This window comes from Eleginops maclovinus, chromosome 8, assembly GCF_036324505.1.
Source record: "Eleginops maclovinus isolate JMC-PN-2008 ecotype Puerto Natales chromosome 8, JC_Emac_rtc_rv5, whole genome shotgun sequence".
Classification (NCBI taxonomy): Eukaryota; Metazoa; Chordata; class Actinopteri; order Perciformes; family Eleginopidae; genus Eleginops; species Eleginops maclovinus.
This window is the reverse complement of record NC_086356.1, coordinates 18,466,179-18,483,040: the sequence shown is the minus strand read 5'-3', so window position 1 is coordinate 18,483,040 and position 16,862 is coordinate 18,466,179. Positions and strand designations below refer to the sequence as shown.

Below are 16,862 nucleotides of genomic sequence, written 5' to 3'. Positions count from 1 at the left end.
CCAGCAGCTAAAAACAGACATCAGCTTTGTTAGAGCTGTATTACTGTATCCTGCATTTGAGTTCATTTTTCCTCCTCGTGTATTTTATTTATTTCATCTGCACGTCTGATCATTTTGAGTGACTAGTCTTATTCTTCAAAGCAAGACGTTTGACATAACTGAGAGTGTGTCATTTGTTTCTCACTGTCAAAACATTACTCTCCGTCTTATCAGAGCTCCTTTTTCTCCGTCTTTGTCTCTTGTAATCATTTGGAACTCTTCTCAGGACTCCATCAAAATAATAGAAATGATCATATTCGTCATCATTAGGAAGATTGTCTCCGTGGCCTCTGATCAACGTGGGTTCCTTCTCCTTCAGCCCTGTAAGCCTAAACGCATCCATGGGTTCCCCTGAGGAAAACACTTCCCATCCCATTCGTGTAGTTCTTTGCTCACAGTGTTTTCTCCCCGCTTCAGTTCGTTGAATCAAACCTCTGCACGGTGGCACATCTGGAGTCTGTGGAGGAGAACTTTGCATCAGTGCATGCAGAGCAATGTGACCCAAAAAGTAAAACATGATTATGGCACATTGTTTTTATCAAAAGTAATTTAAAGGTCTCCTATTATGCTATATTTGAAAAATATATTGTAGTTCAATATCTATACAAAACTTGTCTGTGAAGTGTTTTGCTCAAAATACCAAACAGATCACCCATTGTAGCATGCCTCATCCCCCTCTATTTCAGCCCTGTTCCTGAAGTGCTGATTCTGTGACTGTCGCTTTAAATTTGAGCTGAGCTGAAGCTGGCCACGCCCCTTTGGAGCATCATGCAGCTCTCTCTCTCCTCTGTGAGAGTTTTCTACCAAGAGAAGATACTCAACTAAACGCTGCTGTGATTAAACCCCATATGATGTTCCAAACCACAGCAAGCATTATTTCTGAAACACTTCTCAGAGTTTACCGCTACAACAGAGACATTATATGTATTATATATAACAACAACTCTAAGTCCCTCCTGCAGACATCCTGCTGAACACACAGACACACAGAGGTGCTGCGGAGGGGATTCAGCTCGACTGTGTACAGGGAATGATAGGTTGGGACGTGTCACGTGGGCGGGACGTTGCCAGGAGTTCAATGTAAAGCCAGCCCACATTTCGGTAATGATGTCATAACAGAGGCTAATCTGGATCAGCTCGTTTGTACCCCCGTTTTTAGAGATGTGGGTAAGGAGGAAAAGAGAGAGGGTTGTATTTTCTGACACTTTGTGAGTCTCCTTACACACCGGGGACACATATTTATGTATAGAAGACAGCAAAAAGTGCATTTTGCATAATAGGGGACCTTAAATAATAAATAAGAATTATAACATTTGGGTTTTTTTAAGTAATGGATTATAAGCAATGCACCTATGTTGCCCTCATAGATCAAAATGGGTTAAAAAGACATATATATATATATATATATATATATATACATAATATTTCCCTTTCATGTGGTAGTTCTTCAGAAAATGATATTATATGTTGCACTTGCAGCATGAACAATCTTTCCCTTCCTATTGTATTATGCACATTTTAGTGTATGTTATTCCTATTTTACCTCTAATTGTAACACTACGTCTTTTTAAAGTTCAATATATTGAGGACTAAGATTAGTTGCTTGAAGAGTTAATGGAATACATTAATACCCCTTGTATGTCTGTCTTCTAAATGTAAGGCTCCCGACTGCAGATGATTAGCTTAGTTTAGCAGAAATGTTTTGGGTTGAGCTAGGCTAGCTGTTTCTGCCTAGTTCCACTTTTTGTGCTAAGCTAGCTGTATCTTCAAAATAACAGCTGTGAGACTGCTCTCAATTCTCGCTCCAGAAGGCCCCATTCCTTTAATTTTTGCAAGCTTTTATAGAAGTCTACTAATGTAGCTTCACTTACTTTTGGAATTGTGTCTGTAGATTGTTTGTGGATTGTTTGCGAAGGCTGCCCAAATGTAAATGAGACCACTTTTGGGTCCTTTTGGAAATCTTCAGTTTTTGGCCTGTTTGTCCTCGCTTCAGCCTTGGAGCTTGTATGCAGTTTGTTTATATCTGCTAGGATGTCCTCTCTCATTCTGAGGCCTGAGAAGGACTTCACAGTTATATTCCTTGTCATACATTTTATAAATCTGGGCTGGCTGTCTGTCTCTGGACTCCTTGTTGTCCTCCGGGTCTCTGTGCTTGGCAGTATGTCAGTTTTTTGTGTGCTGCCTTGATTGAAGACTTTCGTACTTGATGTTGTCGCTTTTATCTGTGTGTTTGCTGTAACTGTCTCCATATGCTCTGTTATTGCTGTTACGGTTTGCGTCAATTTGAGTGTGGGAGGTGAAGGTATGACTGATTCATCAGCTGGCACATTTTCCTCTTGTTTAGTATGATTTATGCCCATATTTCCGTGAGGTCTCTCTGTGTGTCCTATTTTCCCTGCTGTCTCTTTGGTCTGTTTCTCAGTATACACAGACACTGTAGCTGCACTTTCTGCTGGTTTTATATCCATTCTCTGTGTTCTATCTAACTCATACATTTCTAATGAAAACAGGCTTCCTTTCAAGCACTCTGGTTCCATCATAAAGTTCTCCTTTATAACAACAGTGGCGGGCGGGGGGTCATCCAGATCCTTTATTTTTATTGTTTTCCACCCAGTGTCTGTGTTCAGAATACACTTCTTTTTCGATGATGGCTCTGTTTGTGTCTTTCTCTCTGTGTCTGGAAGAAATAACACAATGAGGATTTCCACCACTGTAAGCATTTGTTTGTGATCAACATCATTATTATTATTATCTGATTTATGTGCAGATAAGAGGATGTCTGGTTCTGTTTCAATTTCTCCATCTGGGTGTTGAAAGTCTGCTTGTTTTGTTATTATCTTGCCATTGAAATCCTCTTCATTATCACCATGAGCAGCCTTTATCTTGCTGCGCAGTCTATTTGTGGATTGTTTCTTCTCCTTGGATACAAACAGTAGTTGCCCCTCAACATAAAACCAATCACCATCACACCCAATAGATGCCGTTTTAGAAGGGTGTTGCTTCTGAGCACTTTGTTTCAATTTCAAATGTTCAATTGTCTTTATCATTCTGTCTGAATTTCTCTTTATCTCTAACTGAGATTTATCTGAGGCTTTCCTTGGAGAAGTAGCAGCTTGAAAAACTTCCTGTTGACTGACTTGTCCATCATGCTTCCTGAGAACTTTAATGTCCATCCCTCGCAGTGTGCTCACCTTTCGTCTTATTTCTAGTTGTGCAAACTGTTCTTTGGACATTTTCTTGATGTTCACTGCTGATCTTATTTCACCTTCTGTAAACGTGCAGGAAATAATCAGTGTTGCAGCAGCACAGTATCTCTTTGTCAGCATTTTAAGCCCTTGAACAATGGTGGTGGGTGCCCAGCTGTTGGACTTCTCCAGCAAGAAAGCTTGAAAAGTGCCGCCTGAGGCATCTGTGGAAGGAGGCAGAGTCCGTGCAGACTCTGAATCAGGGAGGCCTTTTATTATGTCCATGGCAATATGACTGCTTTCACTAATAACATGCAGCGCTGATGGGGTATCTGACCTCAACAGGAATGCAGGAACACTTTTTCCCTTTCCATGACGGAGAAAAACAACCTGCAGTAGGAGACAAATAAAGAGTTGGTTACAAAACTGACACCAGAAGAGCCCTGACAAAAACATCAATTTCAAGTACACAACTTCATCCATGTGAACATTTTAGCTAGCAGCATGGCCCGAAAACATCATTTTGGAGATTGAAATAACTCTGTCACTTTTGGATGGACTTTTAATCAGTTGCGATCATCAGTTACATTTTTTAGCTCCTCCAATACTTTGTTCTGACCACTATAGCATGTTAGCAAGTGCTGGCGTTAGCATTAAGCTCAACACACTGCCTCAAAAAGCTGAGCTGCATGACTGCAGACTCTTAGTTTCGAGCAGTGACATTTTAAACTTTCAATAGTTCCTTTTTAGTGCTTGAGTGTGCCCCTGTCTGTGCTCAGCTTTTACTTTCATGGCGGTGGTCCCCTCTGCACACTAGGCCCACACATACAGCATTCACTATATCTGGGTTAAGTAGTGGGTAGCAGATTGCTGAGGGAGTAATTCACATCTTAACTGTTGCAGTTACACTTTCAGTACCTTCTATATCCCTTTTTAAACATGAGATGTATAGTCTACTATTCAATCTACGTAATCTATTTGTAACTTTCTAAGATGTCCAAGCCTTCAAGGTCTTTTCTGCCCTAAAGCCTAAGAAGGGAGTTTTACAGTGACGTTTTTTTTTCCCAAGCCATACACATTTGTTTTTCTTGCTCTCCCATGAATAATCTTAACAGCTGCAGAATAAATGAGAGAGTGTCTAATTAGTGAGAACATAAAACCGCTTGTTATTGTTTGTGTTATCAGCTTCATACTTCTAGGCAGTATCATTTTGGGGAGAGTTTTACTATGTTGATGATTCAGTCACACCAGGGAGCAGCAGAACAAATACATGGCAAAAATGCTCACCAAAGATGTGCAGTAAAATGGCAATAGAAGTGATTATTATTCATTATATTCACAGGGAAAGTAACATAGGGGTAAAAGTCATTATTTGAGGAATAAAGTAGCTATGTATTTTGTTGTGATGCGCATTAGTTATGATAGAAATAAGCCTACCAGTGCTGGAATATGATTCCTATGGATCATTCCTTTACATTCCATATGAGACAAACTGCCTCCATGGACGGTGTGTGCCCAGTTAAAGGGGGAGCGCCTCTGTTTGTACTGCACAGCAACATACACGCAGTTTCTCTGCGTATTTCGGCGTTCAGTTTGACTCTGGAGTATCTCACGTCCCAGGGGAGTCTTCTGAAGCAGTTTACTGTATAAACTCCGACTGTAGTGATTGATTATCCAGTCCCCATCTCCAAGGGGACTCAGGTCAGAGACAAGCAGGGACACTAGCAGCAGCCACAGCCTCATTGTGCTGAGAAAAAGTGCTTGAAGGCAGCACGAACCCAACAGTAACACTCTTATCTTTCCTGCAGCTTCCTCATCTTACTTTGAATATGCAAACCATTCAGCAAGTAACAGCTCTGCTCTATCTAAACATGTGCTTAAATTACAAAGAAGGACTTTGTATCACTTTTACAGAGGCAAGCACAGGAAAGCTTACCTTTGCTCTTAATGAGTGCTGAAGCTTCTTCATTTCTTACACAAATGTCACAGGTTGGTTGGCACCCAAAGCCCAATGTACCTTGTACAATGTATACCTATCTGACAGAGGGCTCAATTGTTGTCCCAAAACTATACTATTTTTTCCTTTTTAAAATTGTCCCACATACACTGTCATGCTGTCAGAAAATATCACTAAAACACTACTTGTGTATTACTCCCAACTAAACACAGTCCCCAACAAATGCACTTTAATCCTGTTTGAGGTATGTTAAAAAAACTAAAATGCCAGGCGGTTTAAGAAATGTTTTTAATTGAAACTATTTATCTGTTGCTTTGTTTTAGAGATGTAGGTCTTCTGTAGGAAGAATGTGCTTGGGGTTAAATGCCCAAGAAAGTGCAGGAAAGTCAGAAAGTGTCAGTACCACATGTTTTTTTACTAAAGATGAATTACACCAGCATTGTCCTTTAATCGCCCGCAGGACAGGTTACTGGAAATGATCATAAAAACTGAGGGAGAATTCTTACAAACCAATAACCCACAGTTGGATAAGGATGTTGAATTAAGAGTGGGTTGCAAACAAAGGTGATGCTACAGAAGGTGTAAAAGAGTCTAGATTAGCCCTGCTCTTTGAAGCAGGAGCATATAATATATTGCCTCATAGAGGTGCTAACCGTTTTTGCATATTAGCAGACTTTATCATAAGACACACTCTGTCAGGAGGACAGCCACAGAGCGGTATTATTACCTCGGCTTCAGTGTAGCAGCAGGTAAGATCTCCTTTTGTGTGATAGAAACTAGACATGCTAAAATAATATGTTTACCTTTCGTCACATGATCTGTGTGTCTGTTCTCTGTTCTTTTTACGTAAATGTGTAAAAGCAGCAGTATATTTAATGGCAAACAAAACTAAAAGAACCATATTTATGAACTATAACAATGTGGTATTGTCATGCTTAAAAAAAACAGTAAGAATGTTGTTCTTGTATAATTTGTAAAACTTTTACTTGTTATACATTTTTGCCTAGAAAACACAATACAATATAGTATAAATGTATCAAATGCTGGAGAAGATGGTGCAATATAGATATGTAAAACTGAATATATAATGTCACGTTGGACTGCAAAGACAAGTCATAGCTGTAAAATAATAAAATTAAAAACTTTTATTTGTAACATGCTCATAATATAATATAGTATTTAAGTAACAAACAAAAAAATGATAGTGATAATTAAGTGATACCAGTATTTAACTCTATAGAAAAAGTGTATATTTTGGGCAGGGATTTCCTTTTGAATATACAAACAAATGTAATATGTCCTCTTATTTGGATCCTGCCTATGAAAAATATCACTGTTTATTTTTACACTACAGCTTCAAGCCAGACGTGCAGCCCTGACCAATCACATCTGTCACATCAGACAAACAAAATGGGAAATCTTATCAACTCTCCATGCAAGATGAGCAACCTCAGCGGTAGAAACATCCGAGTGTTCATCACAAAGGAGCCTTGTGAGATGGACGCCTTCATCACCTCTGAGTCTGAAGGCTCGGAGAAGGTGCTGCCTGTGCTCCCTGGAGACAAAAGGTTCCTCTTCAGGGAAAACGTGGCCTGCATCCGGGTCCTGGCCTCTCGGACAGAGGCAGTGCCCTGGGAAGCTCATAACTTCATCTCTGCCTTTGTGGAGGATGAAGATGATATGAATATCTGTGGCAAAAAAATCCTACACAACTTGGTGATGGATGCTCCAGTTACTGTGCTGGTTTATGATGTGTAGATTCACACTTTTGTTCAATGTTCTTGTTCATTGTTCATTATTCTCTGCTCAAGAAGAAGAATGCTTTTTGTCATAAGCAGTTCTGAAACCACTTCATAATTAAAGTAAACATTGAACACCTGAATGTCTAATGTAATTATTTCCTACTATTCTTGATGCCTCCAACAAAATGTCTGCTGAGCTTCACAGTCCTCCTTCTTTTCCATTTATCATTTCAAAGTAAAATGAGGTTAAACATTCATTTAGTGTCACTCTCCTTGCGTGACTGGCCCTCTCTGATCATCTGCTTGAGTCCAGATCTGCCGATAGTTGCTGAACAGTGGAAGCTTTATTTGTACTGAAGGCCTGCTAAATTAGATGACATGCTTAAGTCTCTATCTTCCACATGGTTGTTTTGAAAAAAAAGAAAGTCATTGATGACACCTTACAAAACAATGCATGTGATGCAGCATGTTAATAGCTAATGATTACTACACATCAATTATGAATTATTTTTTAGTTGAATAGGGTGTTAAATCAAACCAAAATAATCCTTTAAAATGAATAGTCTCGGGTTGATCAGACATATAATCTGATTTGTATTCAAACTTGACATCACTCTACTGCAGAGCTTTCTGTACCCTTATTGGATTCATTTAGAATCAGTCAAATTTGTATGTATCTGATGTATCTTATGTTTAATGATATGCATTACATAATATAAGTATATGGTTTAGTCATTTAAGAGCCTTATCAGTGGGATTGTGTAGGGATTCTATTTAATCTGTATAGATAATATAAGTCACTTTTATTATTAAAGCATAAGCGTTGTTCAAGACTGGTGTAATACAGAATCACACCACTAGGGCTCAGTGTAGAGCAGCTCAATAAACAAAACCAGGGCGGAAGAATTACTCAGATCTTGTACTTGAGTAAATGTAGAAGTACCAGAGTGTAGGAATACTATTAGCATCAAAATAAACTTAAAGTATTCATTGTTTGATTGGTCCATTTCAGAATAATATCTCTGATACGTTTTCATAATTATTGATCATTAAAGTTTTCTCAGAGCTGGTAAAGGTTCAGCTAGTTTGAATGGCTTTGTATACTGCAGGGTAGCTGCTGGATTTACTCCAGGTGAACTAAAGTCTGATTTAAGGGCTGATTATATTTACCATCATTAATTCAAATCTGTAAAATAAATTAAATACATGTAGTGGAGTAAAAATACACGTTTTAACTCTGAATTGTAGTGGGGTAGAAGTAGCTACTAAGCAGAAAAATATACTTACCTCAACAATGTACTTAAGTCCATTACTTGAATAAATCTACTTAGTAACTTTGCACCACTGAGTAAAAAGTAGGTTCAAACCATGCTCTAACTTATCAGGGACAACTTATATTGAAATAATGACACATCATTTTTTACAGTTTCACATGCTGTCCTATCCTGAACTCTGAGCTCATCACTATTGTCACTTCTCTGTATGTGTATAAATACTAAATACTTCGATTTTTACTCTAACATGGTGAAAAGAAACGCAAACAACAGCCATAAAGTCCATGCTGTTTACATTGCTGCTGCCAAGCTCAATTTCTATGTTGTAATTTATAAATAAACGGTGTACACTTGCATGAACATGTGATACATCATGTTTCAAATTAGAGAAGTGTAGAGAAATATCAATAGAAAAGAAGAATATTATAGAACGGAAATACATAGTGTCTGCTTGTTTCATGTCAAGGGCAGAAATGTGTTCTTAGGTTGCATTGTGCAAACTATTCTATCGAAAAGCATTCCTTGGAACACATCATATCAATAAAATGAAGTTGAAATATAAAAAGGAAATGATTATATGTATTTTATTATATATTTTAAAATAGTATAATTGTTTAAAAGCATATGTTGTTGTAGTAACCATCTCTGACGACTAGAGGCAGCATTTAATCTTCAGGTTCTCCCAAATGAAAAGACGATGAAGGAATACCGCTTCCTGTAAGGTCAAAGTTTACCAGCTAGCATAGGAGCTAACTTCTTCCCGATAAGACAGTTCACTCCGTCAAAATGGATGTAAGTCAAGCGAAACAGGAGCACCTTCTCGCATTAAAAGGTATGTTAAGCTTCTTACAACATCATAAAGATAGTGTGTTTAAAGTTTGTTTTATTGATGAAAAGCGGACATAAATATCCCAGTTCAGTGCCTGGTTTCATTTGTTGTTGCTATCAGCTGCTAACAGCGCTCGCTAATACAATAACACTTTCACAGCACATAACGTGCAGTCAATTTAGTCAGTGACAGCTGTAGCTTTAAATAGAGACGTGTTTGTGGCTATTGGACCTCAAAGCTCAGATGAAATACACTCTGTAGCAATGATTAAGAGCAAGAGGCATACCATATTACCAGCTATAACGTTTTCGTAAGCTAATTTAGCTAGGTAAAATAAGGTTAGCTGATGAATGCGCGAATTACGCCCTGAAATACTCAACAGCTTTGTTATCTGTGGCCAGCTTTGTTTGATATGTGTCTGTAAACGTATATAGTGTTGTCAATGTGTATAAGTACTTGGAAGGTTACTGACAGTCAAATGATGTGTCAGGAAACTATTAAGCCCATAAACCTTATTCAGTTTTTACCCATTAAATGTGTTTTAAGAATAAAAGATCAAATGAAAACTGACCCCAGATCTTGCATATGGATCCAGTTTAATTTGTGTTTATAAGCTGACAGCTGCTGAGATGAACCTGTTCGACCAGTAAATCATGATTATCAAATTACAGTTAAAACATTTACCCTTTCAACTATTTGTGGATTCCTAGAAAACTAATAAATGGATAAATTGCAATGAAACAATTGTTATTGTATGCATAAGACAGTATTTGCTGTTTGGTTATCTTCATGTGTTGGAATGTAATCTGCATCTCTGCCTATGTAAGGGTAATTGCTTATGATTACCCCATGATTAGTACTATAGTTGTTTAACTAGAAATATCTTCATCTCAGTTAGAGATTCCTTTAAATGACTGCAATATGTCTAACCACTAACCAATGTCACTTTACTTTACAGTGATGCGATTAACAAAACCAACACTCTTCACAAACCTGCCAGTGACATGTGAAGATCGAGACCTGCCAGGTAAGCCTGCGTAGCTTCAGAGACAGAAAATAATTCCAATTTAATACTCCATTCAACAGATCTGTAGCAGAAGAGGGAACATTATAGCAGGCTTATTATTTGTGGGTCACCACCATGTACAGGCAACAGGAGGTACGATACCTGCATTTGCTTAGCGGGTATTTATTGTTCCTTAATCAGTTTTTTTTAGTGAGATTGCACATCTAAATGAAGATCACAGGGCTGTTGATCTATAGGGCTTTACATTACTGTGAGTCTCCTACTTTCCACTTGATATTGATATTTCAGTGTCCTTAAGGAAAGAAGCCTTTAACACAGGAAAAAACAGTAAAAACGTCTCTCAGGATTTGAGTACAGAATTGGCAAAAACTGACCATCAGGATGACTATTTGAACATAAACAGTACACATAGGCTTTGAGGAATGGATCCACCAGATGGTCGGGATCACTTCAGCATGTGTGTGTGTGTGTGTGTCACTTCAGGTGTCGCCGAAATGACCCGAGCCACACGATCTCCTGTCTCTCTTGGAAACCATCACGATTATAGATTTACACTCTCAGAACTTCCTCCCAAATTTAGATGGCAAGCATCCTGAGAGCTTCACTGCTCATTTCCACTGTGATGAATTACAGCAAGCAGAAATGTTTTGGATGGTAACCGAAGTCATGACACACCATAAATCATGATTATGAGCCTTCTAAGGGGGTCGCTATTTATACAAGAGCAGCAATGAAGTGATGACTCCTCTTAGGTCACAAGTTCAACAAGGTAAATTAATTGAATACGTTAGAAACATACATCTCTTTCACTATTTGCTATCATGAAGCACCTTTCACTCCTGCCGTCTTTGCGGAGTCTCTCTGATGGTCCTATTGTTGAAGCAATAGTAGAAATAGTAGTAGTAGTTGTTGCAGCTGTAGAAGTGTTAATGATTCAGTGAGTTTGAACCGCATAAGATCTATGTGACATTTGAACCCAATATCGTCTGCTTCGGGCTCAGTCTGCTTTGAAACCTGATCTTCAAAGGAGCTGTCCCTCCTCCCTGCGGTGCACAGAATACTCAACGTTTTATAAGAACATATAAAATATACTTACAAAACCTTACTGAGTCAACGCTGTGTCTACATCCTATGTTTTCAAACTGGTGTACTGTAATACATTTGCAACCACTAGCATATTAATACACAAAGAACATGAATATGGATAGTGCAGGCAGCATCCTCGCTCTACTGTGGCAGGTGTGTTTAATATTATGACCAACTTCTAATATCCTAAGGTCACATTCAGGAATAACAGAGTAGACTTTATATTATTTTTCTAGGTAGGTATTGTCCCGTTGAATTAACATCAAATTCTTGAAAAATCATCTTTGGCTTGTTAATAAAGTAATAATGTGCGTTTTATAAGTAATAAGTGTGCTCTGGTTTATTTCACTGGCCAGATAAAAAAAACAAAAAACTAATTGTTATGATTTGTGATATGAGAACCAATGATCATTTTAGAAATATTCTTCATATTATCAAGGAAACATATTTTTAAAAGATCATTGTTCAATTTTTATTTACCAAAAGGATTTCTATTAAGGAGTTTGTAGGTTGGGACCTTTCTGCAGCGCCACAATACTTCCATCAGATATTTTAACGCATAGTGATTTAGGTATTGCACTTTTTGATCAAATTCCTAGTCCTATTTGTCAGTTGGCTGGACTGCTTCTATCTTAGATTCAGGTGATAGTTTCTCTCCGTCCCAGGGATAGTTACCTTTAGCGATATTCAATAACAGATGCTATACACACACTGAGTGTGTTCTTCCCTCCATAGGGGATTTGTTTGATCAACTCATGAGGGAGGACCCGTCCACCATCAAAGGAGCGGAGGCTTTAATGCTGGGAGAGATGCTGACATTACCGCAGAACTTTGGGTAATACATGCTGATCAACTGTTGGAGAATTAAACACAAATCACTTCCTGTTCAACTTTAGTTTTGAAGAAAATTTTGACTTTTCCATGTCTCTGCATTACACAGAAACATTTTCCTGGGTGAGACCTTCTCCAGTTACATAAGTGTGCACAATGACAGCAACCAAGTAGTGAAGGACATTCTTGTGAAGGTACTGTAAAAGCAGATCTCCAACACGTATTTACTACACCTTACACTCCTGTTCTAAGACCTGTCCTCTCCTGCAGGCTGATCTACAGACCAGCTCACAGAGGCTCAACCTCTCTGCCTCAAACTCTGCAGTGGCAGAACTCAAACCTGAAAGCTGCATCGATGATGTTATCCACCACGAAGTCAAAGAGATTGGAACTCATATGTGAGTTTTTTCAGTGTTACCCTCCTCACCTTCAATCTTGCGTCTAACATCTCTCCTATAAACGTCTCTTTCCTCTCTTCCCAGCTTAGTTTGCGCTGTCAGCTACACCACTCAGTACGGGGAAAAGCTATATTTTCGGAAGTTCTTCAAATTCCAGGTGAGTTATATGTGAGCGTTCTCATTGGCTGGCAGACATTGCATTGTGTGTAATCTTGGTGGAGACCTGAGAAATGTCACAGGCCAACAACAGGGCAAATGCAATTACCATCCTCACTGTGGATTTAGTGTCTTGCGGTCTCTAAGTAACACTCCAAACGCCATTCCCTTCCCTTAAGCCGTACTTTCAGTATCAGAGCTAATTTTTCTTACTTACTTTAGCGTTATATTTCCAGTCTGATAAGCCATTTTCACACGGATATCGATTATTGTTCTGCCGAATGGAGGTACAGTGTGAGAAAACGACAGCATTCAGTTTGCAATCTATTCTCAATCAGGTTTTGAAGCCGCTGGATGTGAAGACAAAGTTCTACAATGCCGAGGTAAGTTAGCCGCTCTAAAATACCAGCAGCAGCTTAGCATGTAGCGCTCCTGCTGAGTCATATCTGTTACCATGCACTCTGCAAATAGAAGATCTGTGTTGTATGACAGGCTGTAGCAGATACAACATTCATTTTGTAGCGAGGATCATTGCTATATTCTAATGGGGGCAGCTAGTATAAGAATGGTCTCCTGGAAAACACTTGTACCTCCAGAAATGGAACAGAAAAAAACAACAATTTTGTAAATGTTTGTAGAGCTGGAGGTCAAGCGTTTTCCTCACAGAGACAACAAGCGTTTTCCTTTTTCTCATTCTCATTCCAGTAGCTTTTTATATTAGCGGTGTGCTATTATTCATTGTCATCACCTTTGGCATGTAACTTCATTTGTTTATTATGTCTTGTATTTTATTTTCTCCATTAGAGTGACCTCAGTTCTGTGGTAAATGTTCCTTCTGTTCTCATCGCTGAACATTAGCTTTCCCTAATCCTTCTTTTGGTGCCGCAGACTTCCTGCAGCCAATAGAAAGGCGCAAAGTGGAAGAATGGAAAGTTATCTATGAATTATAAAAGGCCTTGTAGCTTGTAAACTCTTCAAATCTCAACATAAACTTTCCATTTTTGTTCTTTTGCCCTTTCTTTGGACGCTCATGCTTTCTGGCCAACTCATCCTACACAGGGCATGGACTTTTGAATTGCAGCTTGTGGTGTTAAATTGTGGCGGGCGGGGTTTGCATTGATTATGCAGTGAATACTCATTGGGGAAATTATGATTATGCTCTATGATTGTTCTGATTTTCTATTCATCAAGATAACGAGATAATGAGGGTGTCAAAATTCTTTGAATCTTGATGTTTATTTTCTATTCCTGTGGGTTAAAGGTGTAATGCAACAGGCCGACTGAACTGTTAGTCAGTGATTACAAAAGCAACATTTCTTCTTTCCTTGCTTTTACAATTTCTGAGTTAATGAAGCAAATACATCCAATTATTTGTAATAAAATGTAAGGGTTTGTTTCGGAATGGCTGTGCTCTGAGATTTAACAGTAACCTCACTCCGAACAGGTTATGATTAATCTCCTATGTTACGGATTGCAAAGGCATGAACTAATCTCTGCTTCCCTCTCATTGTATCTTACTGTATAGTAGAGGTTGCACTGAAAATATGACCATTGTTTGGACCACTGAGTGATACTTTCCCAAAGCATCAACTAGTTCCCCACAATCCTGTTCAAACACCAGAGCCAATTATCTTTCAGCCAAGGTTAGATATAGTTAAAAAGTTCAAGTCATATCATTTTATCATTGTAACATCAAGGAAGTATCTTTCCTTTTTATATTTATTTTTAATAAATAATAAATCCATTTTTTCTTCATTAGTTATCAATAAAATAATGTAGTACATTTGTAATAATGTAATAATATTTCAGATTGTGAATGTTTACCTCAGCCATCGCAATTAGGCCACTGCTTTCAAGATACATTAACTATAATTTAATTAACTATTTAATTTAGGTATTTATGTTTGTCACATTTTTCAATAGGGGATTAATACAAATGTTCCACAAGAAACTGATAAATGTGACTACAGACCACATCAGGAGTTTATTTATAAATAATCAGATTATTAATATAAAAACAAAACTAGTTGATGTTTGAAAGACTTCTTTTGTTTTGATTGGTGAAACTGTGGTAGTGCAACCCCTACTGTATGTCCGCTGCCAGCACCGCACTAACACAGTCCTCAAAGGCACACTGAGCAGACCAATAGAACTCAATTTATGTTATTAATGTTTATGTTTAATGTTAGTTTCTTATCTTAAATCATTGCTCACATGCTCATGTGTACATTTAAAGAGTTTAAGCTGTTTGTAGTCATTCCTCATGTTCAATAATCCATCTCCAGTGGAATGGTTTTTATTTGGGACTAAAACCTTTCCTTTTTTGTAGCAAAAATGGCACAGATATCACTAATCTATAATCTAAGTTAAATCATGTGGGTATTTAAGTTATAGTTATGGTATAGTCAACATCTTTTTACTGAAAAATGTCCCATCATTATTCCTGCCAAGCTGCAGCAGAGGGATACTAAAATAAGAGCACATTTAGATTATAATAATTACTCTGCACGCCTTTTTTAAGATCAACTTCTGTTAATCCCGAGGGGAAATTCAGTTTTGTATTATTCTGTATAGAAGGCATTGTTTTATTTGTATCATTATGTACAGGAGGAAAATGACAACTCTTGAGATGAACATCTGGGTGTGTGAATAAGACATGAACACATGTGGACCTGTCCTTTAACACAGTAGGATTTGCACAGGCCTAACCCCTCTCAATACTAAATAAAAAAGTGTACATGGTGCTCAGTTCGCCTTGGAGATAACGTTTTCGTGCTCTATTGTGAGCAACACATATTAGTAAGTGACTGGAGGCTTCTCCGCTCCAGACAGATGAAGTGTTCCTGGAGGCTCAGATCCAGAACATCACCACCTCCCCCATGTTTATGGAGAAGGTCTCCCTAGAGCCATCCATGATGTACAACGTCACAGAGCTCAACACGGTGGAAGGTGGAGATGAAGGGTAAAATCAGCTTTACATATACTGTATGTTCCTTGTTGTTGTTCTTCAGCTTTTTACACTGCTCTCATCCCAAACGTTTAATTCCAGAGAGTCCACATTTGGGAAAATGTCTTACCTGCAGCCCATGGACACCCGGCAGTACCTGTACTGCCTGAAACCAAAGCCGGAGTATGCGGAGAAAGCCGGGGTCATCAAGGGAGTGACGGTGATCGGGAAGCTGGACATCGTATGGAAGACCAACCTAGGGGAGAGAGGGAGGCTACAGACCAGTCAGCTGCAAAGAATGGTATGTGGATTTATATTTTATGTCAACTATTGCCATAATTCAGAAGCCTTCAAACAAATCAAACAAAAAGTCTGGTTTAAAAAATAACCTCTAACGGGTTATTTGAGTAGGTTGTGCGTGAAAATATTTCTTAGTTACATTTCTTTCTTTAGCTAGGTGAGAAAAAGTTAAATCATTTGCATAAAGATCGTTTTTCAAGTGAAAACATGAATTTAAGAAGCATTTTAAAAGATGATCCTGGAAAAATGTGAAATGATTTACTGTAGTTTCTTTAATTGTGATTCTATTTATTTCTGTAATGCTTCTATCCCTCTGTGTTGTCCAGGCTCCAGGGTATGGAGACATCAGACTGTCTTTAGAGATGATTCCTGACACCGTCAACCTTGAAGAACCTTTTGACATTATCTGTAAAATCACAAACTGCAGGTAAAATCCCCAGCCCAACATATGAAACAGTAATTGAGAAACAGACGTGACCCAACAGCTTTGTGAACTTGATGTTGTAGTGAAAGAACGATGGACCTGGTGCTGGAGATGATTAACACCCGGTCCATCCACTGGTGCGGCGTATCAGGGCGACAGCTGGGGAAACTCAGTCCTGGAGCCTTCCTCTCTCTGCCCCTCATCCTCCTCTCCTCCGTCCAGGGTCTGCAGGTATGATCCAAACTATTCGGGGAAAATGTTTCTTCATGTCCTCGTGCTGTTATTCCTCACTTATAATCTTTACGTCTTTTGTGTCAGAGTATTTCCGGATTGAGACTCACAGACACATTTCTGAAGAGGACCTACGAATACGATGACATCGCACAAGTGTGTGTGGTCTGCCCATACACGAACAATGAGTGCTAGAACCTTTTATTTAGTTTTTGCATTTTAGATATGAATGGACCAACCGTGGGATATTGCACACGAAGCTCACATTTCACTCTTTTTGCAACCTGATGGGATAATACTGTATTTTAAAATGAATTATGTATAATATAAATCACTCTCTTTGAAATTAATGATGTAAATGTGCATAAATGTTAATAAAATCTCTGTGGTCTTTAATTTCCCATTGCTTTTAATGGAACATTTGACTGCAGTATTT

The 16,862-nt window shown here is 38.4% G+C and overlaps 1 protein-coding gene across 3 annotated transcripts; it reads left to right on the top strand.

Annotated features, from left to right (window-relative positions):
- Positions 1-8,871: 8,871 nt before the first annotated feature.
- On the top strand, positions 8,872-16,822 carry trappc13 (trafficking protein particle complex subunit 13). Of its 3 annotated transcripts, XM_063889436.1 has the most exons (14): positions 8,926-9,029; positions 9,985-10,053; positions 10,537-10,822; positions 11,875-11,974; positions 12,080-12,164; positions 12,241-12,368; positions 12,453-12,525; positions 12,863-12,907; positions 13,329-13,346; positions 15,353-15,486; positions 15,574-15,772; positions 16,098-16,198; positions 16,279-16,426; positions 16,514-16,822. In XM_063889436.1, the coding sequence occupies exons 3-14, from the start codon at positions 10,792-10,794 to the stop codon at positions 16,619-16,621; spliced, it is 1,170 nt and encodes a 389-aa protein (XP_063745506.1). In that variant the 5' UTR covers positions 8,926-9,029; positions 9,985-10,053; positions 10,537-10,791; the 3' UTR covers positions 16,622-16,822. The 3 variants fall into 3 exon arrangements, with proteins under 3 accessions (XP_063745504.1, XP_063745505.1, XP_063745506.1); XM_063889434.1 differs by lacking the exon at positions 10,537-10,822 and having other exon boundaries at positions 8,872-9,029; XM_063889435.1 differs by lacking the exons at positions 10,537-10,822; positions 13,329-13,346 and having other exon boundaries at positions 8,872-9,029.
- Positions 16,823-16,862: the final 40 nt, after the last annotated feature.